At 40.6% G+C, this 24,953-nt stretch overlaps 1 protein-coding gene across 43 annotated transcripts in view; it reads left to right on the top strand.

The window, feature by feature from the left end:
• The window catches only part of TRIP12 (thyroid hormone receptor interactor 12), a 139,894-nt gene that overhangs the window by 110,523 nt on the left and 4,418 nt on the right, over positions 1 to 24,953 (top strand). For 33 of the 43 annotated variants that reach the window (XM_045481596.1, XM_045481588.1, XM_045481624.1 and 30 more), the window contains 15 exons: positions 752 to 893; positions 1,973 to 2,164; positions 3,652 to 3,803; positions 5,474 to 5,646; positions 6,021 to 6,094; positions 6,176 to 6,375; positions 7,028 to 7,155; positions 8,493 to 8,644; positions 9,526 to 9,668; positions 10,753 to 10,909; positions 12,223 to 12,321; positions 18,929 to 19,043; positions 19,349 to 19,503; positions 20,240 to 20,404; positions 23,627 to 23,791. In XM_045481596.1, coding sequence (XP_045337552.1) covers positions 752 to 893; positions 1,973 to 2,164; positions 3,652 to 3,803; positions 5,474 to 5,646; positions 6,021 to 6,094; positions 6,176 to 6,375; positions 7,028 to 7,155; positions 8,493 to 8,644; positions 9,526 to 9,668; positions 10,753 to 10,909; positions 12,223 to 12,321; positions 18,929 to 19,043; positions 19,349 to 19,503; positions 20,240 to 20,404; positions 23,627 to 23,791 — 2,212 coding nt within the window. The remainder of the gene's footprint in view (positions 1 to 751; positions 894 to 1,972; positions 2,165 to 3,651; positions 3,804 to 5,473; positions 5,647 to 6,020; positions 6,095 to 6,175; positions 6,376 to 7,027; positions 7,156 to 8,492; positions 8,645 to 9,525; positions 9,669 to 10,752; positions 10,910 to 12,222; positions 12,322 to 18,928; positions 19,044 to 19,348; positions 19,504 to 20,239; positions 20,405 to 23,626; positions 23,792 to 24,953) is intronic. The other 10 variants (XM_045481618.1, XM_045481629.1, XM_045481619.1 and 7 more) reach the window with 1 other exon arrangement.

The following is a 24,953-nucleotide window of genomic DNA, read 5'->3' as shown; positions in this document are numbered from 1 at the left end:
GGTCGGTTGGTTGGTCTTAAGAAATTTAGAACTGTATCAGCTAAACTGTTTCACACACCAATTTGTGGCTATTAACAATTATTTCTTAAAAACCCTCTAGAGTTGTTCTTTTGACTCTGGATGTAGCACGCCAACATGGATTATTTCCTCTGCAACCAAGAAATTTTTAAAAATCAGATTCCACTGGCAAAGAAACAGGCTCTTTTTGTTTGGTTGATTGGTTGCATTATTGTTTTTCTGAATTTCATTTAATAATAATTAAGCACGTGTATTTCTAAAGCCATCAGAATTTGTAATTTAAGCAGCGAGGTTTCAGTTAATTGTACATCTAACAGGTGCATGTTTCTGGTCTATAGTTCTTTACCTCACCTCTCCAAGGAACACAAATAAAGGACAAACCAAGTGTGTCTGTACCCAATGAAACAGTCATGTCAAGTTGTTATCAGGCGAATAGTTAGGAAGGAAACTATTAATGTGGTAGAGTTCCAGGGAGTTAGAACTTTTTGTATATGTTTCATGTAATGACCTGAAATATATTTTAAGTACCTGTGCATTTCTCTAGTACACCTTAACCCATTTTCAAAATGACACTTAAATTTGGTTAATATGGAATCTGAGTTCATGAATCTATAAGCATAGGCCCAAAAGGTTTTTTTAAAAATGTAGCAGCAATTTGCCTTTGGGTAGTTATAGTCGAAATCCTTTTTGTACACTGAGACTAAGTTTAACATCTTGTTTTTCCTTTGTGCAGAGAAAAAATTAAAGGTTGGATTAAGGAACAAGCGCATAAATTTGTAGAACGTTACTTCAGTTCTGAGAACATGGATGGAAGCAACCCTGCACTGAATGTCCTTCAGAGACTTTGTGCTGCGACCGAACAACTCAACCTCCAGGTACCGCGTTGGGTGCACCTTGCTGGTCCTTCACAGTCTCTTTTGGCATCTCTTCTGTCTTCCTGTTCCTCCCTTGATGACTCTCTGGCTTTCCACGGATTTGCTGTCCTAGATCAACTTTTTAGCTAGACGTGTACCTCTAGCACTGACGTTTCTGTAACGAGTCCCTTGACTTTCGTGCTTCATCATTTTATCATTAACGGTACTGGGAAATCTCTTCCTTGACTTTGTTCTCTTCACAACTCGTATTTCTTGACAAAAGAAGAGACTCGAGAAATGTCCCTTGACAATATCTCCTCAACTCTGGGTATTAGAGTGGATGGGACCCTCCCTAACCTCACTGGGTCTCATAGTAGTTGAAGAGGGAGGTTGAATAAACTGTTTAAATTTCATCTGATTCTTAGCCTTTTTACATTTTTTTGTGCACCCTGAGCAATTTGAGTAGTACATGTTTTGCAAGAAATTGTCCATTTCATCTAGGTTTTAAATGTATTAATTTATTTTTTTTTTTTTATTTATTTTTTTTTTTTTTTATTTTTTTTTTTTCAACGTTTATTTTATTTTTGGGACAGAGAGAGATAGAGCATGAACGGGGGAGGGTCAGAGAGAGAGGGAGACACAGAATCGGAAGCAGGCTCCAGGCTCTGAGCTGCCAGCACAGAGCCTGACGCGGGGCTCGAACTCACGGACCGCGAGATCGTGACCTGGCTGAAGTCGGACGCTTAACCGACTGCGCCACCCAGGCGCCCCTTAAATGTATTAATTTAAAGCCACACTTCATATTCTGTTTTAATCTTCTCCTTCTGGTGTTCTCTTTACCCCTCAATTTATATTCTCATTGTTTGTCTTTATTTATTTTGTTTGTTTTACATCGGTTGAGTGTGAGACTTTTCTATGTTAGTACTGTGGATGCTGGTTAAGATCGTATTTTCCAAGGATCTACCAAGAATGCATCACTTCCCCTGCCTTCTTTTTTAAAGGTGTTGAGAATGTATTCTGTTCCTTTGGGGGACGTGTAAATTGTGCATTTAGTGAGGACTGTTTAAATAATATAGAAATACTCTTCCCAACTCTTGCAGGTGGATGGTGGAGCTGAGTGCCTTGTAGAAATCCGTAGCATAGTCTCAGAGTCAGACGTTTCATCATTTGAAATCCAGCATAGTGGATTCGTGAAGCAGCTGTTGCTTTATTTGACATCTAAAAGTGAAAAGGATGCTGTGAGCAGAGAGATCAGATTAAAGAGATTCCTTCATGTATTCTTTTCTTCACCAGTAAGTTGTCTATAATGCTTGTGTATGTTATTACGGGAATCTTTGCTCACTAATGTGTGTATTTTCATCTCCATGATTTCCATTAGGTGCTGGTCAAGGTACTCAGGTAAAGCTTCTAGCTTCTGATACACAGTCGGATTCCTTGGTCTTTTATAGATCACATACACTAGTAAAGCAACAGAATGGTGATTTAATGGTGCAAGTGCCACAGTTTTTATGATCCATGTTATCCTGAGTCTTTGTTTTTCCTGTAAGCCCAGTCGTTAATAGTAGTCTCTCACTTGTGAATGTGTTTATGCTCAATATTTGTTTTTAAACATATTGTAGTGGAAATACAGTAAACATAGCTATAGACGTAAGATAGAGTGGACATTTCCATTTTGCATATAAAATACAGTATTAACAGTTGTATTCGAGAGTACTTACTCACCGCTTACAATCTGGATTACAAGAGCAGAGGCCACAAAGAGGCTCCCCTACCTTCAGCCTCAGTGGGTAAGAGCAAGAATGTACCTATTCTTGGACAATATTGACTTAACATCATTCTACTTGTTGACAACTACTTGAGATAAGGCATCCCTGGAGATGTCTCTGGATCTTCTGTGTAGTAGGGCTAAGGATGATTCTGTGTGTTAGTGGAAACTACTTCACTATGCCTTCCTTTCAGTGTTTGTAGTCATTTTGAGCATTTCTTGTTTTATTACTTTCAAATTTTAATTTTTTTATTGTTAGTTTTGAGAGAGAGAGCGCGAGGGAGCGGGGGGAGGGGCAGAGAGGGGGGAGAAAGAGAAGCTCAAACAGTCTCCATGCCCAGCATGGACCCCAATGTGGGGCTCCATCTCACCAACCTCGGATCATAACTTGAGCCTAAATGAAGAGTTTGCCACTTAACTGACTGAGCCACCCAGGCACCCCTCTTGTATTGTTTTAACTTGAGCTACCTGAAGCAGAGTTGGTATTTGTTAGAGATGCATTAGATGTGTAGCAATACTGGATGTGGTTTTATACTATGCCTAAGATTATGTACAGGTAGGTATGTAATCTCTTAACTGAAACTCCTTGGGGCTGGATGGTTTTCACAAGTTCTTCAATACAGTACATAGATATTACCTGATATCCCCAGTGGATAAATAACACTCCACACACATTAAATGTTTTTGCAGCAAAGCATGTGAATGTTCCTACTAAATAAACGTAAAGACTGCAGATAACCTTGTATCTGGGTCAGGTTTCACCACCACACAAGTTGTGTTTTCAAGCCCTTTGGACCTAGGAACTAGGAATAAAGGATTGTGGACCTGCACAAAAAGCGTCTCTATTTTGAAATAATTTATTTGGAAGTAACCATTCCAACCAAATGTATCAAGAGATAAAAGAGAATAAATGAATGGTTCTCTTCTGCAAAACTGCCTGTTTAATTTTCTTGTTGAGCAGTGTTCCATTTTCAGGAGGCCTTGCTTAACCGATTGGTTTATTTATAACTTCAGCTTCCTGGAGAAGAGCCCATTGGAAGAGTAGAACCAGTGGGTAATGCACCTTTGTTGGCATTAGTTCACAAGATGAACAACTGCCTCAGCCAGATGGAACAGTTTCCAGTCAAAGTACATGACTTCCCCAGTGGGAATGGGACAGGAGGCAGGTAAGAATCATGGCTTGGGTGTGCCCTTGCCATTGGACTTTGTGCTTCATTTTGTTGAGGTAAAGTGGCAAGAGGTCTGGTAATATCTTCATCTGCCCAAAGACCATTTGGTAGTAATGGCTGAAGAAAAATACTCTTTATATTTGAAATCCACCCCTTGTGTTTTTTAAACATGGTGTTTTGGAAATCTATAACCCAATGACTGTGTTGGCAACCTGTAATAAGCTTAGTGTTTCATTACTTTAATACAGAATGCTTCTCCGTGAATTTTACAGGCATGGATGATAAAATATTTGCATTCTGTGCAGTATTGTGATTTCCTGTGTGATGTGATTATACCTTTGATGGGTTTTAACAAATAAGCTTATTTTGAAGTTTTCTTGTTCTAATAAAACTTTCTATTTTTTTCTGTAATATATTACTTTTATTGGACTCATGAAGTGCTACAGAAAGAATTCACTGTAAAGGTTCATTATTGTATTTTATGGAATGTTACAAGGTTTCTAGAATGTCATGACTGGAAGCATACAAAATAAGAAATTAGTTTGGTTGTTTTGAGTTTATTTATTTTGAGAGAGAGTGCGAACATGTGTGCGCAGGGTAGGGCCAGAGGGAGACAGAATCTCAAGCAGGCTCCGTGCTACCAATGCAGGCCCCATACGGGACTCCATCTCAGGAACTGTGAGATCATGACCGGAGCCAAAAAGCAAGAGTCGGATGCTTAAGAACTGAGCTCCCCAGGTGCCCCTGAGATCAGTTTGGTTTAAAAATACACAGTCTGATGTATTTTGAAAGCATTTAAATTTGTGATTGAATTAAAACAATATGCATTACTGGATCAGATAGAGGGAGCAGTGTGGCCTAGGGCTTTTTCTGGCTTTGAAAATTAATATAGAAAGTGGTATTCGGTTTTAATCATCCTACTGGAGGATTTTATGAAACAAGGGGGCACCTCATCTATGCCTGAGAAAACCATGATGTTTTTCATTTTCACCCAGATTTGTGTAAAGTATGTATGTTTACATATGTATCCGTTTAATGCAATATTCCTCTCCAATACCCCAGTTTGCATGCCTTCTGGAATCTTAAAGAGAACTGCATTTTAAGCTTGCCTGTGTCTTGATGTTGTCAGCCCTTTTTCAGAAATGAGCGATTAATTCTCATTTCCAGGGTCAGACTGGTGTAGCTCTTGAACTGCTTCATTCAAAAGAATATAGTGAAGTAAATTGTAAAGGATAGTTTTTAAAGTAATTTTGTAGCAGAAGCATTCGAAAGCAAAAAAGAGGGCTTTTTCTTTTGTTTTTAAATCCATAGAATTTAGCTAGGCAGTGGCAAAATACGGCGGAAGTGAGCATGCACAGTGGTTGCGGAATGTTTATTCTAGAGAAATGGCTAAATCTCGGTGGGGAGGGATTTCTGCCCGCTTGGATTTATGGTAGGACAGAGAATGATGATTTAATGTTCTCATATGCGTGCATACACACCCTCTTTTATTTCTTACTTTAACAACTTAAGTAAGTCAAATTGCTGACTTCACTATTTACGTAACTGGTAAGTAAGTGCTTATTTTGTGCCTTAAAAAATGCAGTTTGTATTATCTTGCTTTTGTGTGAATTATTATGTTGATTTTGAAAATAATAGAATAACTTTTTTTCACAAATTATCTTGAGCTTTTCTCTCAACAGAGGATCACAGGCTTTAAAATTTTTCAACACCCATCAGTTAAAATGCCAGTTACAAAGACATCCAGACTGTGCAAATGTGAAACAGTGGAAGGGTGGGCCTGTCAAGATTGATCCCCTGGCTTTGGTACAAGCTATCGAGAGATACCTTGTGGTCAGAGGTACTTTCCCTATATGTGTGTTTTGTTTCCATACGTACATGTGGCCTGGGAATATTGGGGGATATATAAATGATTTCCCTTGTATTACTACTTCTGTTCAAACCTAGCTTCAGGAACTCGGCTTCCCATCATTTATTTAATACGTAGTATGTGGAAATGTGGTAAATTTCCTAGGAGCTGACTGCTTACAGTCAGCTGGAATGTAATGTAGTGGGAATGGCATTTTGTATGTGACCGTTTTCTTGAATCCTTCTGTTTCATAGGTCAAGGTGTAGTATACACGTGTTTTTCTAAGAGCGTATTAGTTTAACCGGTATATGTGGGCCCTGGCATGTAAAGTTGCTAGAAATTTAACAGCCTTCTTGCATCCTTAGGGTATGGAAGAGTAAGAGAAGATGATGAAGACAGTGATGATGATGGCTCTGATGAGGAAATAGACGAGTCTCTGGTAAGGTGCTGTTCTCACCATGTTGTAATGGATGAAGTTCAGGGTCTGTAGCTTAACTGGATTTTCTTTTGCTTCATTTAGGCTGCTCAGTTCTTAAATTCAGGAAATGTGAGACACCGGCTACAGTTTTACATTGGAGAACACTTGCTCCCGTATAACATGACTGTGTATCAGGCAGTCCGACAGTTCAGTATACAGGCTGAAGATGAAAGGGAGTCCACAGACGATGAGAGCAATCCTCTGGGAAGAGCTGGTATTTGGACAAAGACTCATACAATATGGCAAGTAAAATGACTTCGTTCGGTTTTCATCAGCTTTGTTACTGTTTGTGTGTTTTGGGAATTCATGTGAATGGCTGGCCTAAGTAAGGGGAGGAGACCCAAATCCTACATTTTATTATCAAAAGCCACTTCAAATACTTTGCATGAATGCCTACACGCATGCACATACGTATGTGTGTGCTTACCTTTGTTATGTCTGCTAGAAAACGTGTTTGTTCAAGGGCAGTAATCCTAGCTTACATCACCTTTTTAGATTCATTTCAGATCTTTAAATAAGACAGAAACATCTCCATAAGATGAAGTTCCTTTGGGTGATGAGCAGCTTGGCATCTTTAAGCCCTTAGAGGCACTTGGATGCAGCTTCCCACATTGTGAATGAATGTCTGCTACTTACATTTAATTAAAGAGCTCTGTTCTCCCCTGGACCACCCCCGGAGTTCCTCAGGTGGCCCCCCCTGGGAATGTGGTCTATTTGTGGTCTCTTTTTGGAAGCGGTGCCATTGATAATTCTCCAGACCCAGAAGTCAAGAGAAACTGGATAGATCTTAGAGTTCTAGAAACTCCAGTGTCTGTGGGTCACCCTTTGGCCCCTGTAGAACAGTTTTTATTCTTAAGATCTACATTTAGTTTACATACTCTCCAATCGATTTAGGTACAAACCCGTGCGAGAGGATGAAGAAAGTAATAAAGATTGTGTTGGTGGTAAAAGAGGAAGAGCCCAAACAGCTCCAACAAAAACATCCCCCAGAAATGCAAAAAAGCATGATGAGTTATGGCACGGTAAGTTCGTGTAAGGGACGGGAAAACCCATCGCCATGGGGCAGTAGACTTCTTGTCCTGATTTATACCTAGCAGTCAAATCTTTATAATTTAGAAAATACAAAATTACCACAAATGAAAAATTAACTATCTGCAAAATTAAATTTGGAAAGAAAATTGGAAAAGACTCAGATACTCTTTCCATGAAAAATTTGTTTTCATGAAGGCTAAAACACATTTCATTAGTAGAGCACATTTACTGAAGAAGAGACTGATCGTGGTTAGGCAGGCCCTTCATTTTCGTCATTTATTGTACTCTAGCAGTTCTAGAAGAAATGAAAAGTTTTGCCAGGTAATACGATGACTACTGAATGGAGTAGCATCTCCCAGTCTGAGCTCTTTTCTTTTGTAGTATTTCTTTCCAGTCTACATGTGCTCGTTCACCCCCCCCCCCCCACGTTTTTTCTGTGGTAGTGGCAGTGCCTCGGGGCGTTGGCTGCAGGGTCGTTGCGCAGAGACCATCCCTATCAGGGATTTCCAAACTAAATGGTGTCAATTGCTGAAAATTTTTCTGGTCCTCAGAAATAAGGACATTGTAACAAATATTTTTGGGGTTTGCTGTTGCTGTGGTTCTCCCCCCCCCACATCCTCCCCCACAACTAAGTTCTTTTTTAAAGGGTTTATATTTTGAAATTTTTATTTCTATGTTTTTGGTGTTAGAAATTGCCCTTTGTTTTCTGTAGTGATAATGTTGTGATTTTGATTCCTGTGCATGGTAACAAAGTAAATGGCAACAGTCCACACCCCCACAGCCCCCTTCCCCCCCCCCCCCATGCTGCTACTAAGTGAAATCTAAGAAGACAAGCATCCATAGATCCCCTCAGAAATCATCACAGTCTTTTCTATCCTAAGCCTTGAATGAAATAACCAAATCTCTTATAGATTTACAATTGGGAGTGTTTGTCTATTTTACATGGCCATTTTAAGCTGGATATGAAAATTAAAAATCCAAGAAATTTGTATCTGTGAATTTAAATTTACACATTTTGTCCTTTTGTCTTTATTCTTTCCCAGCTATTTTATTATCAGCTGTTGTTTCTGTTGAAAGAGGAAATGCGTATGAGTCAGTCAGTGTTTATTTTGATATGGGAGGCAAGTGAAATTCTTATAAGCCTGGATGATTTTGGTATAAGATAAAAGGGAAAAAATGTTCAAGCTATCGATACCCTAATAAGATACCAAACATTACATCTTCACAGCTTGTGCTTACTATTTTAGGTGTGATAAGGTGACACCAGTGCCACTGGCATAGTCTTTGTAACCTTGATCAAACTTAACTTTGATCTTTTGCCCTCTAGATGGAGTGTGCCCATCGGTATCAAATCCTTTAGAAGTTTACCTCATATCCACGCCACCTGAAAATATAACTTTTGAAGACCCGTCGTTAGATGTGATTCTTCTTTTAAGAGTTCTACATGCCATCAGTCGATACTGGTATTACTTGTATGATGTGAGTAATGTGGCCCGCTGATGATGGTTCCCGTGGTGTGGTGTTCACGGCACACTACCCATAGTTTTCTGTCTAGTAGTTGATGAATTTCTGTTGTACTAGAAACAGAAATAATGATTTGGTTAAATGCAGGGATCATAGCCCAGTGAAATACAATTTATTCACAGTGGGAGCTTCTCCCCCACTTTTTTTCTTTTTTTTAATGTTTATTTACTCTTTTTGAGAGAGTACAAGCTGGGACAGATCAGGGACGGGAAGGACAGAGGAGCCTGACAGCAGTGAGTCCGATGGGGGGCTCAAAGTCACGAACTGTGAGATCATGACCCGAGCTGAAGTCAGATGCTCAACCAACTAAGCCACCTAGGCGCCCCTCCCCCACTTTTCGTTGCTGGCCTATATTTTGGATTAATGTTTTCCTAGCTGTAACTTTATTAAGGTAGGCTGCAACAAGAAATATGAATGTGAATTTACATAGTTAAAATTGTTTCTCCATTAAACAAAAGTTCCATTTGTCTAAGTTAAAATACATATTAAGTAAAAAATGAAGTGAAAGTTAAGTACTACCTTTGATATTTATACAATACAAAGCAGAATGAAGGAATTGGCCTCGCATGAGCGTTAGCTGCCACATCAGTGACTGGGACAGTACTGGTGCCCTGTAGCAGTTCGGCCATTCCGCTGGGCATTGTAGAAGTTGTATTTAGATTGGGACACTCCTGTGGAAAGCTGTGTATTGTATGTTGGGAACCGGCTGGAATCCAGGCACTCTGGGTACATATTTGGAGGTAAAGAAAGAGTTGGTGGATATAATCCTAATGTTTTCCTGCATGCAGACCTTTTTGTTTTTGGGTTTTTTGTTTTTTTTTTTTAACATTTTACAGAATGCAATGTGCAAGGAGATTATTCCAACTAGTGAATTTATTAACAGTAAGTTGACAGCAAAAGCAAACAGGCAGCTTCAAGATCCTCTAGTGATCATGACCGGAAACATCCCAACATGGCTGACTGAACTGGGAAAAACCTGGTAAGACGATCATTTCTGAAACGGCGACTTTGGGAGTGTTATCGTTGTGTTGGTCTTTATACATTTTGTCACAGAAGCATAGTCTTTGATGAACCTGTTTAAATGTGTTTAAGTGACGTTATCATATCTGATGACAGCTTGCTGAATATTCAGTGTGGCTCTAGCATCCAGAGGAGGCTAGCTGGGGCTCGTACGAGATCTTTGTGGCAGTGTGTATCTATGTGTGTGAAATAGGAAAGTACACAAGGATCGTTAAGGAGATTAAAATCCCCTGTCATCACAAAATGGGGACTCCAAAGGTATAGTCAGTTGATTTTTCTGTGCCTGTTTGGGCCCAGACTTACATTCTCAGAGACCATAGAACTGCACTGATTGGTATGATAGTCGGTAGCCACACACAGTTGTTTACATTTAGATCAATTAAAATTAAGTAAGTTAGAAATTAGTTTTTAGTCACACATAGCCACATCTTTATGTGGCTACCTGTATTGGACAGAACAAATGTTGAATATTGGGGTCTTCAAAGGAAGTGCTTTTAGCCGCTCTGTGTCAAGAACTACCAAAATCCTACATCATGAAGCAATAGAATCTGTATTACTGTAGGGTTCATTCTTTGGAAATCAGCATGGCTGTTTGGCATGCTTGAGTGACTTAGAAATGCCAAAGCTGGGAGGAAAATCGTGAGCTAGTAAAGCCATTATCTATTATTTGTGTATATGTGGCATGGGGATGGGATGGCAGTGAAATGTGACCAGGCTTAAAACTCTATTTTCAATTTAAAATTTCTCTAGTCGTGTTATGCATCCTGAAGGTCTTTGGGTAGATCAAAGATAATCTTGAATAGACCTGATTTGAATAGTTGGATTTCAGATTTCACAGCAAAAAACTACTTAATACATTATTACTTGATCACTTAGACATTTCATAAAAGAATTATGAAAATTGTTCAAAATTAGTTTGCCTAGACCATTTTTGGTTATGTTTACAGTTATTATTCTGTATCGTATTAAAACTTGTTTCTAATACAAGGGTTTGTATGGTTTCTGATTCTAATTCAGATCGTCTATATCGCATCTTTTTACAGCCCATTTTTCTTCCCTTTTGATACCCGGCAAATGCTTTTTTATGTAACTGCGTTTGATCGGGACCGAGCGATGCAGAGATTACTTGACACCAACCCAGAAATCAACCAGTCTGATTCTCAAGATAGCAGAGTTGCACCTAGATTGGATAGAAAAAAAGTAAGTTTCTCCCCCCGATATTCAAAGGTAAACCAAACCGGCCTTTGGAAAGTAATGGGGAAACTAGAAATGGGGTGCACCTGAACGTGCCTGTTGGGACAGGGCCGTAGCTCAGCCACAGCCAGCTCTTGGCTTGTCTGATTTCTCACCTGGATGTTTTACTCTCAAGCTCTTGGAACTGGGCTCTTTGTGGTTCTTCTTCACCCGGCAGGTAAGAAGAGTCCCTTCTTCCTGTTTCTGAAATAATTTCTGCAATTCTTTTTCCTCTCTTGTGCCAACAAAGAATCTCGTCTTCTCTTACTGAGGATTCTTTTCCTTTTTAAATTACGAACTCAAACTGTAGCCTCCCTTTTATAATTGATGCTTTATGCAGTAGGTAGAATGAATCAGATCCACTTTCTTCCCTTCACAAATCACTCTGATCAGAAATGACTGAAACAGGATTCATGGTGTAATTCCCAGCTCAAGCCCAGTCAGCCCCTGTGCTGCTGATCTCATTTTCCTGGGCTTCTCATCTTGGCTGCACATTCGTAGATCTGACCACACTGCTCTGAGCCATTCCTGCAGAGACCCCATCCAACATTGCTGACCCTGCACTGCCTTTTTATCTTCCTCTTTTGTGCTGAAGATTCTTACTCAGGTCTGTCCTTCCAAAACCTTTCACTCCAAGACTCATGAGAGCCATTAGTAATGACATTAGAAGAGGAGTTAGAAGGAATGAGAAGCAGAAACAAAAAAGTACTTTTTTTTTTTTTTTTTTTTTTTTTTTTAAGCTTTGCTATTTCTATTGTTACTTGTGTCATTAGGATTGAGTAAACAGTGGTGTTGATGGGATTTGGAAATCTAGCAGGACCTCTTTTGTCCTCCTGAATCTCCTGAGTAGATGTTTGTAGTTTCTGCAGGTCGGAACCAGGAAGTTTCCGCTCACCTGTGTCACCAACCACCCCCATACCTATTTCTCCATTACATCAATGTACGTGTGCCTGGGGGGTGGTTCATGCAGCTGCAGCCCTGACTTGCACTGGTCTTGGGCAAGGTCACAGAGATCCTTTCTTCTCCACCTTGAATTTTCTGAACCTGTCGTGGGCTCAAGAGGACACTTCCCATGTAGCCTCGCTGTCTGTGTTTGTAGCCGTGCGGCCACTCTCTTACCCTTTTCTGAGGCGTGCTTTAAAGAAACAGTTAAAACAACTGAATTGATTTTTTTTTTTCTTTTTTGCACTTCGATAAATGCCACCTGTTTATTATAGTGTAATATGAGTCTAGTTTCTTCACCCTTGTACTTTCTTTCTTTCTTTTTTTTTTTTTTTTAGCGTACTGTGAACAGAGAGGAGCTGCTGAAACAAGCCGAGTCTGTGATGCAGGATCTGGGGAGCTCGCGGGCCATGTTAGAAATCCAGTATGAGAATGAGGTGAGCTTATGAGTGTTGACGCTTTTCAGCTTCATTTGTGCTTTCGTAAGAGTTTGTTGGTCCTCTGAAATTCTAAAAGACAGTTGGGAAATTTATCTGGAAACTGGAGATGTGCTCTGCTGGTGATCTAAGCTCTCCATTTTCCAAAGTTCACTTGTATATTAAGAGAGAGTTTTTTTTCTTGCCTAAGAACAAATGTTTGTGCAGTTGTTAGGTTGATAAAGTGGAAGAGTGTTTTAAGCCATATCTTTCAGAATGTTTGAACTGCCTTTTTAAAAATTTACGTTTACCGAAATAGATAACCTATGTAATAAATGCACACTTTTTTTTTTTTTTAATTTTTTTTTTTTTTCAACATTTATTTATTTTTGGGACAGAGAGAGACAGAGCATGAATGGGGGAGGGGCAGAGAGAGAGGGAGACACAGAATCGGAAACAGACTCCAGGCTCTGAGCCATCAGCCCAGAGCCCGATGCAGGGCTCGAACTCACGGACCGCGAGATCGTGACCTGGCTGAAGTCGGGCGCTTAACCGACTGCGCCACCCAGGCGCCCCTAAATGCACACTTTTAACACGTCCAGTTCTAATTGTACAAATTCTCGTGGCCAAATGTACACACCCCACCCCCACCCCCAGGCAACCGTTGATTGGTCTGTTTTCTGTCCCATAGTTTTGTCTTTTTCGCAGTGCAGTAGGCAGTGGACACCTGTGGTGCGTAGCCATTTGTGTCATTCTTCTAACACTTAGTGCGTAGTGCTTTTCAGATTCATCCTGTTGTTCCATATATCAGTTTGTTTCCTTTTATCACTAGTATGAGTCTCTGGTAGGGATATCTCACAAAATGTTCAATCACTAGGGGATGCGTATTTTAGTTTCCAGTTTTGTGGGTTTTTTTTTTAGTTTCTTTATCTTAGAGCGCGCGAGTGCGCACGGGTGGGGCAGGGGCAGAGAGAGAGGAAGAGAGAGCATCCCAATCGGGCTCCGTGCCGTCCGCGCAGAGCCTGACACAGGGCTCGAACTCACAAACCGTGAGATCATGACCTGAGCCAAAATCAAGAGGCAGGCGCTCAACCAACTAAGCCACCCAGGCACCCCTAGTTTCCAGTTTTTGATACTTCTGAATAATGCTGCTATGAACATTTGTGTACAAGTCTTTGTAGACCTAGGTTTTTTTTTTTTTCTCGTGGGTAAATAGTTCAGGGATGAATTGATAAGTTATTTAGTAAGACATGTTTTTACTTGATGAGAAACACCAAACTGTTTTCCAAAGTAGCTTTGCCATTTTCCATTCCCACCAGCGATGGAGTGTGTAAATTTCAATTGCTTCACATACTCACCAGCCCTTGGGTACTGTCTTTTTAATTTGGGGTATTTTGGTGGGTTTGTAGTGATGTCTTAATGTGTTGTATTTGCACTTTTCTGAAGATTAATGATATTTTCATTCCCGTTTGTTTCATTGGCCACTCATGCATGTTCTCTGGAGAAGTGTCCCAAGCATTCTGTCTGCTTTTTCATCATTGGGTTTTATGATTAAGTTGTTGAGTTTTTCATTACTCTGGACGCAAGTTCTTCATGAGATAGGTGTTTAGAGATACTTTCCAGTTTGTACTTCATCTTTCAGTTTCCCCGTGAAAGGTCTTTGGAAGAGCAGAAGATTTTAATTGTGATAAAGTCCAATTCATCAATTCTTCTTTTCTAGTTTGTGCTTTTATATATCCCAGGAAATTTTCCCCTGGCCCTCAGATTTCGACCTTGTTAAACTTATTCTAATAACTTAAAATTTTTTTTTAATATTTATTTTATTTTTGAGAGAGAGAGCACGTGCACACGAGCATGAGTCGGGGAGGAGCAGAGAGAGAGAGAGAGACACACACACAGAATCCAAAGCAGGCTCCAGGCTTTCAGTACAGAGCCTGGCATGGGGCTCAAACTCAGGAACCGCAAGATCGTGACCTGAGCTGAAGTCAGCACTTAACCAACTGAGCCACCCAAGCACCCCAGTTGTAATAACTTTGTAATACATCACTTAGGGTTCCAGGGCTTGGGAAGCTTTTTATAAAGGGCCAGATTCAGGTGGTGTGGGCCCTGCAGCCTCCCATCACTGCTACTCAGTTTCGCCTTTGCACAAGCGTGAACGTGGCCACAGACAGTACGTATACAAATGTGCCTGGCCATGTTCCAATAAAATTTTGTCAGTGAAGTTTATAGTTAATACAATTTTCACATGTTGTGAAATATTCAAGATTTTTCTATCAACTGTTGAAATTGTAAAAACCATTCTCAGATTGCAGATTGTACAAAACAGGAAGTGGGCCAGAGGTGCAGTTTACTGATCTGTGTTGTTAGAAAGTCGTGTCGGCTGTGAAAGAAGATGGTTTTACTTCCTTTCTAATCTTTGTCATTTATTTCTTTTGAGATGCTTTTAAACAGCCAGGACAGTACACCAAATACTTATTTTCTCTTTTTACTATGAAATACGGAGTTTCTTGGGGATACTTTCCTCCCTCTTTCCCCTAAATATTTTTAAGACAAAACTTCAGAATTTTCAGACTTCTGAAACTGTTAGAGACGTGAAATATCCAAACCTTCTAATTATTTCTAATAGCCAGTCTCTCTGCCTCTCGTTTTTCTTATCTATAAAATGTGGGTTATAGCACAATCTCTAATAGTCTACAGTATGACCTGTAGTATGCAAGTGATTTTAAGTATGACTTTGAATTTTCACTCATTTTCTTAAGCATTTTCATCTTCTCCTTAAGACTTTTGAAAAGATAATTTGAGAGTCTTCGGTCATCAAAATTAAAACCCTAAGTACTTCTGTACTGGGAAGTATACGGCGCCCTAGTGATACAGGTTATAGCAGAGTTCAAAGGATTACAGAGGTCAAAGGATATTACAGTGTAGTTGGGAAGTCCTAGGACAAAGGTATATGGCCGATGAGTGATATAGGTGTCAAGAGAACGAGACTTTCACACAAGTACAACTGTCCTGGGAGCCATGAGGACCAGTAGGCCATAGAGTTAGACCTTCATGGAAGAGAGTGGGAGCATTAAGGGACCAAAAAATACTGTGGCTTGAGCAAAGGATTGGGCTTGGTGGTGTGGTAAGCAGCAGAAGTGAGTACCGGCTCCAGAAGTGATGGGGTGAGGGGACATTGGGGCAAGGCCTTGCATGCTGGGATAAGAAATTGGGATCGAGTTTTGATTCCAAGGTGATTGGGCCACTTGCTCAGAGGATACAGGATTTAGATGTTTACGTGCCCACGTTTCTTCTTCATAAAACTGCAAGACCTCTGCTCCAGCTCTGACTTCTTTTACCGAATTTATTTTAACATGCTTTCTACTTTTTTACTCCAACATACTGTTTTCTTGCCAGGAATGTCTTTCCTTTCCTCTCCTCTCATCCTTTGTGCCTCTCTTCAAATTGCATCTTACTTGGAGCCTAAACAAGTTCAGAGTAGCATCACATTGATCTGAGGATCATCAAGAATGAATTACTGATGCAGAAATCATGAGCTTATAATCTTCATGGATGGTCCTAACTACTGACGCTGGAAAAGACTCCAGGAGCTGACTTCAGTGGGGAACAGGGGTTGGGAGGAGTACTGTCTTTTTAGATAGAAAGGGTGTCAGGTCATAAATCCTATTCAACTATACAAGTCTGCAGGTGACCTTTCGGAAGACTTCAGAGTAGCTCCAGAAGAATCCTAATTCACAGTGTCAAATCAAAATGGGCCCTAGCTTGAACAAGGATGATTGGTGAGCCAGGGAAGAACCAAACCCGTCTCTGGGCTCAGAGAGTCTTCAAGCCTCAGGATTCACTGGGGCTACAAATGACCAGCCTCTGGGGCGGTGAAGCGTTAGGAGCATGGACTGTGGAGCCTGGTGCCAGCACTGACTGACCGTGACATTGGGCATGTTATGTAAACTCCTCGGTGATGCCTCAACAAGTGTGTAAGAAATGGACCTTTTTCATCATGTTGTTAGAATGACTAAATGAGCTAAGGTGTGAAAAACACTCAGAACAGAACAGTGGCACATGGTAATTGCTGGTACATAAGGGTTAGCTTTTGAAAGAAAAAGACTCGCAGCACTTCGAGTAAGACAAGTTGTCAGAACTTGGTCTTCTCTGTTTTTATTTCTAAAGCTTTATGCTTTTCTTTCCTTTAAAGACAAATGAAGCAAAAGCAAACTCCCTACGTTTTTACTGGAGTGGCTGAGTAGAACAAAGATGCCTGAAAAGATCAGGTTGCAAACAGCAGCACCGTTGGCCAGCGCAGGGCTTGGGAAGAATTGCCAGAGCATCTTTTTCTTTCTTTCTTTTTTAATGTTTTTATTTATTTTTGAGAGAGAGACAGAGCACGAGTGGGGTAGGAGCAGAAAGAGATGGAGACACAGAATCCAAAGCAGGCTCCAGGCTCTGGGCTGTCAGCACAGAGCCGGACGTGGGGCTCGAACTCACAAACAGCGAGATCATGACCTGAGCCCAAGTCCAAGGCCCAACCAACTGAGCCACCCAGGCGCCCCATGCCAGAGCAGCTTCCACCTGTTCCTTCCACCCTCACAGAGATTTGCTGTGGTGACGGGTTTATAGTGATACCCAGGCCATTTAATATTTTAAGACTGTTTTGCCTTTAGAAAGAACAGTATTATTTGGATGAAGGAATTTGATCTGATTTGTGATTTCTCTTTCACCTAGGATAATTACGCTAAAGGGAGAAAAAGTTAAGCAGCTTTAAACTGCCCTCTGGTGGATATCAGATGTTACTGCAGTTTTTTCTTTTCTCTGCTTCTCTTTTTTCCCCTTCTTCCTCTCCTCCACTACCCAGTATTCAGTGAAGAACAAAACATACAAAATTCCTACCATCTCAGAACTTTGTTCAGTTTGGGAAGGCCAGTACGCACTTCCTTATTACATATTATTATGTAATAATTATTATTATGTTAATAATATTATTAACATATGTATATGTTAGGCCGCATGATGAAGAAAAATCTAAATGAGATGGATCACGATGGGGAAGGGAAAGGGTGGCCCAAGAGGACCTTTGAGCACAGGTGAGCCATTACCATTTAGGGAAGGGTGTGTCTAGCAAAAGAACTGAGAAGCAAAAGCCCTGACACGGACACCTGGCCTGTCGCAGAATGACTGGCTGGAGGTCGGAGTCCAGCTGTAGGAGGGGTCACGGAGGACCTGCGTGGAAGAACTTGAGCTTTTGCTTTTGCGAGAGACGGAGGCCTCTGTCAGTGCTGTGAGCCTAGAACAGGAGACGCCAAGCTTGCTGGTGCAGAGACCCTGGAGGAGGGCTGGCGGTAGCCCAGATGAGGGGTGATGGCGGTGACCGGTTTAGAATATATTGTGAGGGTGGGGCGCTTACAGTGTTCAACGATGGGTTGGAATGCAGCGAGTGGAAAAGAGATGAGCCAAGGTTTTTTGGAGTCTGGGGTGAACGCAGATGCCGTTTACTGCCGTAGAGGAAAACTAACGAAGGGATGGAAGTGGATCCCCAAGGTGCCACCGCATCCAGCCTGGTAGATCACTGTTGGCAAAGTTAGAGTCAAACATTTGGTGGGTTGCATCTTATCGTTTGAACTAGTATAGGCACGTTTTAAAAGTAACTATGGTAATAAAATAAGGCCAATTATTTACAATGATCTATAAGGGAACTCTCGTTTTTTTCACCAGGACTGTGGATGCAACATATAAACTATGATACTAACTTGTCATTAGCCAAATATCTAATTTATGGTCTGAGCTGGCAGGACCTTGAAACATGAAGGAATAACGAGACTGTGAACATGGACACAGGATATGTGTCACAGAGGAGGGGTTTCCATTCAAGGCTGTGCAGTCACCTTGGAGCTGGGCCAGGCTCTAAATCAGACCTGTCAGTTGAGAGTCTTCAGGACATGCTCTCCCCATCCCATGTACATACCGATAAAGCTCTCCGGAGTTGCTAGTGCACCGTGAGGCTCCGAAGCTGAGTTAGCCGTGTGGGTGCTGGCGTGGGTTCTGGCCTTTCCTTATTCTTGTTTTATTCAACGAACCTCTGTTAAATGACTGGTGTGTGCCCAGGCACCACTGAAGATACAAAGGTGAATTAAAGTTATCCTCGAGTGAGAAATGTGAGCCCGTAACAAAATTGCGGTGCTGTGATGTGATAAGCACTTAAGTAGCTGAACTAGAAGTCCTGAAAAAAGAGGGGGGGGAGGGCAGAGTAACTGGGCAGAAAAGGAGGCTTCTCCTGAGGAGATGACATTTGAACTGGTTTCAGGCTAATAGCTCACCCATGAGAGCTCGGGAAAGAGATTGGTACTCAGACAAAACCATCTTATTCCCCGGGGGCAGGACAGCTGCAGTGGTACTGTTACTGGTGTAGGAGCTGGACCCTTGCAGTGACAGTGTTAGGTCCTGGGGAGAAAGAGGAAATACAGGGCTGCTGGTTCTTGTTCTGGCCGACCAAGACGGAAGGAAGACAGGATGGTCTGGGCAATAACACGTCCAAAAAATGGTTGCTGTTAGCGTCTGCGTTGCAGAAAGGTTGGCTGGTCTAAAAGGCAGCGTCAGATCTGAAGTTTGAAATCGTTCTATTTTTGTTCTCCTGTAGGTTGGTACCGGTCTTGGGCCTACACTGGAGTTTTATGCACTTGTATCTCAGGAACTACAGAGAGCCGACCTGGGTCTCTGGAGAGGTGAAGAAGTGACTCTCAGCAATCCAAAAGGTACCATCAATTTGTGAGTCTCTGTGGGTTTTCCACATCAGGTAAAAGGGCCATTACAGTTCATTAACTATATTTAGCTTCTAGCAAACTCACATGCTCTCCGACCTCAGTCCCTTTTACCTTTTAGCCTTTGTTTTCTCTGTTATCAAATAAGAGAGCCTTCTGGCTCTAGAGGTCTTCATTCTGTGATCTGCCTTCTGATTCTGAGAATACTGAATTTCTTAAGTGTTATTAGTTAACCAGGTTTTGTCTTGTTTTGTTCTGGGAAATCGCATCTAAAGTTTCGTGACTTGCTCATTTTATAGGAAGCCAAGAAGGGACCAAGTACATTCAAAACCTCCAGGGCCTGTTTGCGCTTCCCTTTGGTAGGACGGCTAAGCCTGCTCATATCGCAAAGGTTAAGATGAAGTTTCGCTTCTTAGGCAAATTAATGGCCAAGGCGATCATGGATTTCAGATTGGTAAGTTTAGGATTATTCGCTTGTCGACGGTTTTGTTTTGTACCTGTACTTAATTAAGTATCTTAATCCCCTGCACTTAATGCTGTATTTTATTTTTTATTTTTATTTTTGAATTTTTTTAATGTTTTTATTTATTTGGAGTGAGAGAAAGAGTGTATGCATGCATGCGAGCAGGGGCGGGGGACAGAGAGAGAAGGAGAGAGAAGAGCCCAGTGCAGGACTCGAACTCAACAACCATGAGATCATGACCTGAGCTGAAATCAAGAGTCAGATGCTTTAGCCAACTGAGCCGCCCAGGTGCCCTGAGTTATTTTAGAAGTTACATTTTTTCATTTTTAATTAGTTGGTCCTTCCTTTTAACTTCTTTTTCTTCCAAATGTGCGGTAATACAAACTTCAGTGGAATTTAGTTTACACCACCCCAAATAGAGTAAGATTCCTATAAACATCTCTTAGTTTGAGGCTCTTAAGGAGAATATATATGTCCATCACCTTTTTAGCGTCAGTTTTTTTAAATAGGATTCTTCGGTGTACTAAGTTTTTCACAATATCAGGGCCCCAAATTGGGTTTAAATGGGAACAGTTGTGTGCAATGAGAGAAACCATTCCAAAATGTGGGGGTTTGGGGGGAGTACTACTCAACCTTTATAAATGATCTCTTAAAGTGTCAGTTATAAAATTGAGGCAATTCTAGAAACTTAGCATGACTGTTTTATTTTGTATATATTCCCTTTCAGGTGGACCTTCCCCTTGGCTTACCCTTTTATAAGTGGATGCTACGGCAAGAAACTTCACTGACATCGCATGATTTGTTTGACATTGACCCGGTTGTAGCCAGATCAGTGTATCACCTAGAAGACATTGTCAGACAGAAGAAAAGACTTGAACAAGATAAATCCCAGGTGAGCCTAGAAGATAAAAAAGCGGTCAAGTGGATCACTTTCTTACCGTTGCGAGATGAGGTCTTTGTTAAGTGCTTTATATTTGATCCAGTTATTATTTTATATTAATATTGTATTTTAGAAGAGTTCTAATTTTTTTATTAGAATAACTGAAAAGACTTCACAGTGGGTAAGATGACCTATAATAACAGCAGGTGATAAATAAACAGCTTGATTAACAAATAGGATACAGTCCTGACTTGAAGCCATAGGGCTCTTGTTTATTAAATTTAGATGGGCATTACGTACCTGGACAGGTAGTGTTATCATACTGAATTATTTTTTTTTTCTTTTTTTCTTTTAGTTTTTATTTATTTGTTTTGAGAGCGAGTGAATGCAAGTGGGGTGGGGGGAGCATAGAGTGAGGGGGAGAGAGAGAATCCCAAGCAGGCTCTGGACGCTCAGCGCACAGAGCCTGATACGTGGCTCTAGATCTCACGAAACCGTGATAACGTGATCTGAGCTGAAATCGAGAGTCAACTGACTGAGCCACCCAGGCCCCCCTGAATTCTTTTAGTAAGCATTTGAATCAATAAAAACTATGCTTAGGATAGATTGTTTTTCTGGAAAGAAGAACTGTCCACCTGTTTTTAGAAAGATCTCAGGAAAATAGTTTTAAAGGTCGTGGTAGGTGTTCTCTATTTCTCAGGAACACCTGTTGAGGTTTCGCTATTAGAATGTGTAATTTTTCATTTTATATCATGAATGTGTATTCTTTATATATTGATAACAGATTAAAGATTATTTACCCAGTCTGAGATTAATAGCAGTTCTGCGTCAGACATTAGCAGAAGACAAAAAAGTGGCACGGACTCAAACAGCTATGTCTGGGCATGTAACATGGCCCGATTTTAAAGCAGCTCCCATTTTATAAATTATGTAAAGTAAGAATAGGGGAGATTCTGTAGGGAAGTGTCACATCTCCTGATAAGCTGGAGAAGGGCTTACTGTAGACAGATGGGTTTTAGAATGCCTTGTTATCAGAGAAGAAAATGATTTGTAAGGGAAATAATTTTATCTCCCTTATTAATTGGTGACTTGAGGAAAAATGTTTTATTAAGAGAAATTGGCATTTAAAAGAGGCCATGTAAGATATGTTGTCTTAAGGTTTTCTAGAATCCATTAGATTTACGCTTACCAACTTGATAAATTTTAATAACTAATGCAGTCATCTTTAGGATTATCTCTTAGGTAAATAATGAGGGGAAAATGAAGGAAGGAAAGAAAGTGAAACTCATGGCACTGTTCCAAGTGCCTTATGTCTATTAATTCATTTCATCCACAACACCCCTGGGAGATTCAGGTCTTTCTGATATTCCTGTCTTACACACAAGAAACCCAGGGCAGACCAGCTGAGTAACCTGCCAAGGTCACATACCTAGAAGTGGGGGCAGGGCTGAGAGTTCACACCCGGGCTGTTTGCTCTGGAACCTTCACTGTTACACATTTTGCAATATGCCACCCGGTTTTCTTCCTCATATCTTTTGAGATTTGTTCTTCTGATCTTTATTTTTGATGTTGCCACTTTAAAAGTATAAAATGCACAGCACGGAAACCAGATTCCAGAAACCAATGTACCATGTTAACCGACTTTCATCCAGCATGTGAGGAATGGCATGGGTTCCAAACCCTCCCCTCATCGTTTATAAAGTACATGGATGGAGCAAACTCCGTAGTTTAAATTCTCAAAAGATACATGGGAAATGGGCTAAAGCTTATTAGCCTTCGATTTAATGTAAGATCTGAAAAAACGAATAGTGAATTTCTTTTAAGCATCTCGAGGACACTGTATATTCTAGATTCCTCTCAATGATAGCGATTTTTTTTTATTTTGAGAGAGAGTGAGAGTGAGCAGGGAAGAGACAGAGAGGGAGAGAGAGAGAGAGTCCCGAGCAGGCTCCGCGCTGTCCAAGCAGAGCCCAACGTGGGGCACGAACCGTGAGATCATGACCTGAGCTGAGGTGAAGGGTCGGATGCTTCACCGACTGAGTCACCCAGGTGTCCCAATGATGGCAATGAAAGGTCTTCATTCAGGTGCCCTCAAATGTGCACCTGAGGCCGAGGAAAGACGTAAACACAGGCTTTTACAGGCGAGGAAAGACGGCCATAGTCCCCAGGCACATTATACCTCAGTCTTCGTGCTGTTACCCCTCCTGCGTTCTGAATCATGTGGAATCCTAGGCAGCTTTTATTTCCCTTTTTAAAAATGACTAATTTTAAAAATGCCTGGGTGGCTTCATCAGGGTGCACACACTCTCTCTCAAAATAAATAAACAAATATATATATTTTTTTAATTAAAGAATGACTAAGTTTAAATGAGAACTTCTAAAAATGACTATAAGCCAGAACTTCCTAGCTTTTTTTAGTTTAAATGACTAATTTCTTGTACCTAGACTCTTTGGCTGCTAGGAATTTCATACGTATGGGTATCCCCAGTTTGGAAAGTCACTTGGCCCCTTCCTCCTATACTGAACACCTTTATTTTCAGATAGTATTTGCAGTTCTGCATGTTGGTCTTTGATTTCTAATCTAAAGAAATTTTATGTAAGCCTTTCGTATTAAGCATTTAAAAAGGTGAATAATACAAATTGCTTTTTAATATTTGTCTTCAGAGTAGGACTTGAGGGCTTTGTTGGAACTTTTCTTCGTTGTGGATACAGATCTGTTCCTCTAGTCCTGAAGTGATTGAATGAGGAATCCCCAGGGTATTCCTTAGACTTGAGCTTTGCAGCAGGAAGAATGTTAATTATAACCATTAGTAGATAGTACATTATTTGTATTTACAGTTTCCTAACTATTGCTTGGTATTTGGGGTGTGTGTGTGTAGGATTAAGATAGAATTTAGGAGAAGTTTGGCCCTATTAGCTACTCTTAAATTAACCATCATGTAAACTATTAGGACTTTCTGTGAAAGGTGATTTGAAATTCAGTCAGGTGGAGTAGCAGACCTGTCATCATGAAGGAACACTTAAGTGATCTTGTTTTTCCCCCATATAAAAATAGTTGGATTCTAAAGTGCTTATTTCCTTTGTGATCTGTGTCATGTGTAAATTATGACAATAAAAGAAGTATTCTAAGAGCTGAAGGAACCCATAAAATTTATTAGCATATCTTTTGTTTTATAAACACAGACATACAAGCAACTGAATTACTGTGCTTGATCTCTCATCCCCCTTGTTTAGACCAAAGAGAGTCTACAATATGCATTAGAAACCCTGACGATGAATGGCTGCTCAGTTGAAGATCTAGGATTGGATTTCACTCTGCCAGGATTTCCCAACATCGAACTGAAGAAAGGAGGAAAGGATATACCGGTCACTATCCACAATTTAGAAGAATATTTAAGAGTACGTAATCGTGGCACCCTTTGGGGAAAAGGCCAGCGTGGTGGGCGACACAGGACTTCTGTGGACACTGTTCTGGGGGAAGGGGGAAGCACCTGTCCCGGGAGCCTGCCTCCCCTGCCTGAGACCCTCGACACCCAAGATCACTATACAACATCCACTTTTTCAGGCCCTCATTTCTGTCTGCACTTGACAAAATGTGTCGGATATTTCATGAAGCCTTATATATGACCTTGAATTTTCTGTCTTGAAGTTTGAATACTACTAAACTCTCATTGTCTTCGTTTAAAACAAATCAGTGAAAAGGAGCCATCACTTGTGTTCTCATTAAACTGCATTCTGTCTATCAAGGCAAAACTAGACATTATTCTTCACACACACACAAACACATTTTTATGGGTGTAATGAGGACTTTCAGATAATCTGTAGCCCTTGACTATATTTGTTAAATTAAGGGAAAACAATTTTGTATTAAAAAGAAATTGTATTTTAAGTTCCATGCTATATAGGTCTTTACTACTGCTTTTTGAAAAGTTTCTTTTGGTTTATTTCTGACCCTGAGTGGAAAGAGCATTGGGTTCAAGATAGAAAACCACCTATACCCAGGCTTGGGTTTTCTGCCACCCTACAGTGGGATTTTATTTAAAAAAAAAAAAAAAAAAAATTATATTTATTTATTTTTGATAGAGAGCACAAGTGGGGGAGGGGCAGAGAGAGAGGGAGACACAGAATCCAAAGCAGGCTCCAGGCTCTGAGCTGTCAGCACAGAGCCCGACGCAGAGCTCGAACTCCCAAACCGCGAGATCATGACCTGAGCTGAAGTCGGACCCTTAACCAACTGAGCCACCCAGGTGCCCATACAGTGGGATTTTAGATAGAACCTCTGAAAAATGGCTCTGGTTTCTTTGTCTGTTAGAGAAAGAGTAGATAGCCAAGGTCTTCAGATATCTTTTGGCATACCCAACTGTTCTGTGACTGTTAAACACATTCTTTAATATTCACAGGACTATCTGATCAAACTTACCTGCTGCTTTTCCTAACTTTGAGAAAGCTAACCTTTCAGCTTACTTGTAAATGATGAGTTAATGTCCAGATTAAAGTTCTCTGAAAAGAATTTGTGATGATGCTTGTATTTTTCTGTCAGCAAAATGCTGTTGTTTTTATT

This window comes from Leopardus geoffroyi, chromosome C1 (assembly GCF_018350155.1).
Source record: "Leopardus geoffroyi isolate Oge1 chromosome C1, O.geoffroyi_Oge1_pat1.0, whole genome shotgun sequence".
Taxonomy (NCBI): Eukaryota; Metazoa; Chordata; class Mammalia; order Carnivora; family Felidae; genus Leopardus; species Leopardus geoffroyi.
Note: the sequence above shows the minus strand (reverse complement) of the source record. Positions and strands in the feature narration are given on the sequence as shown.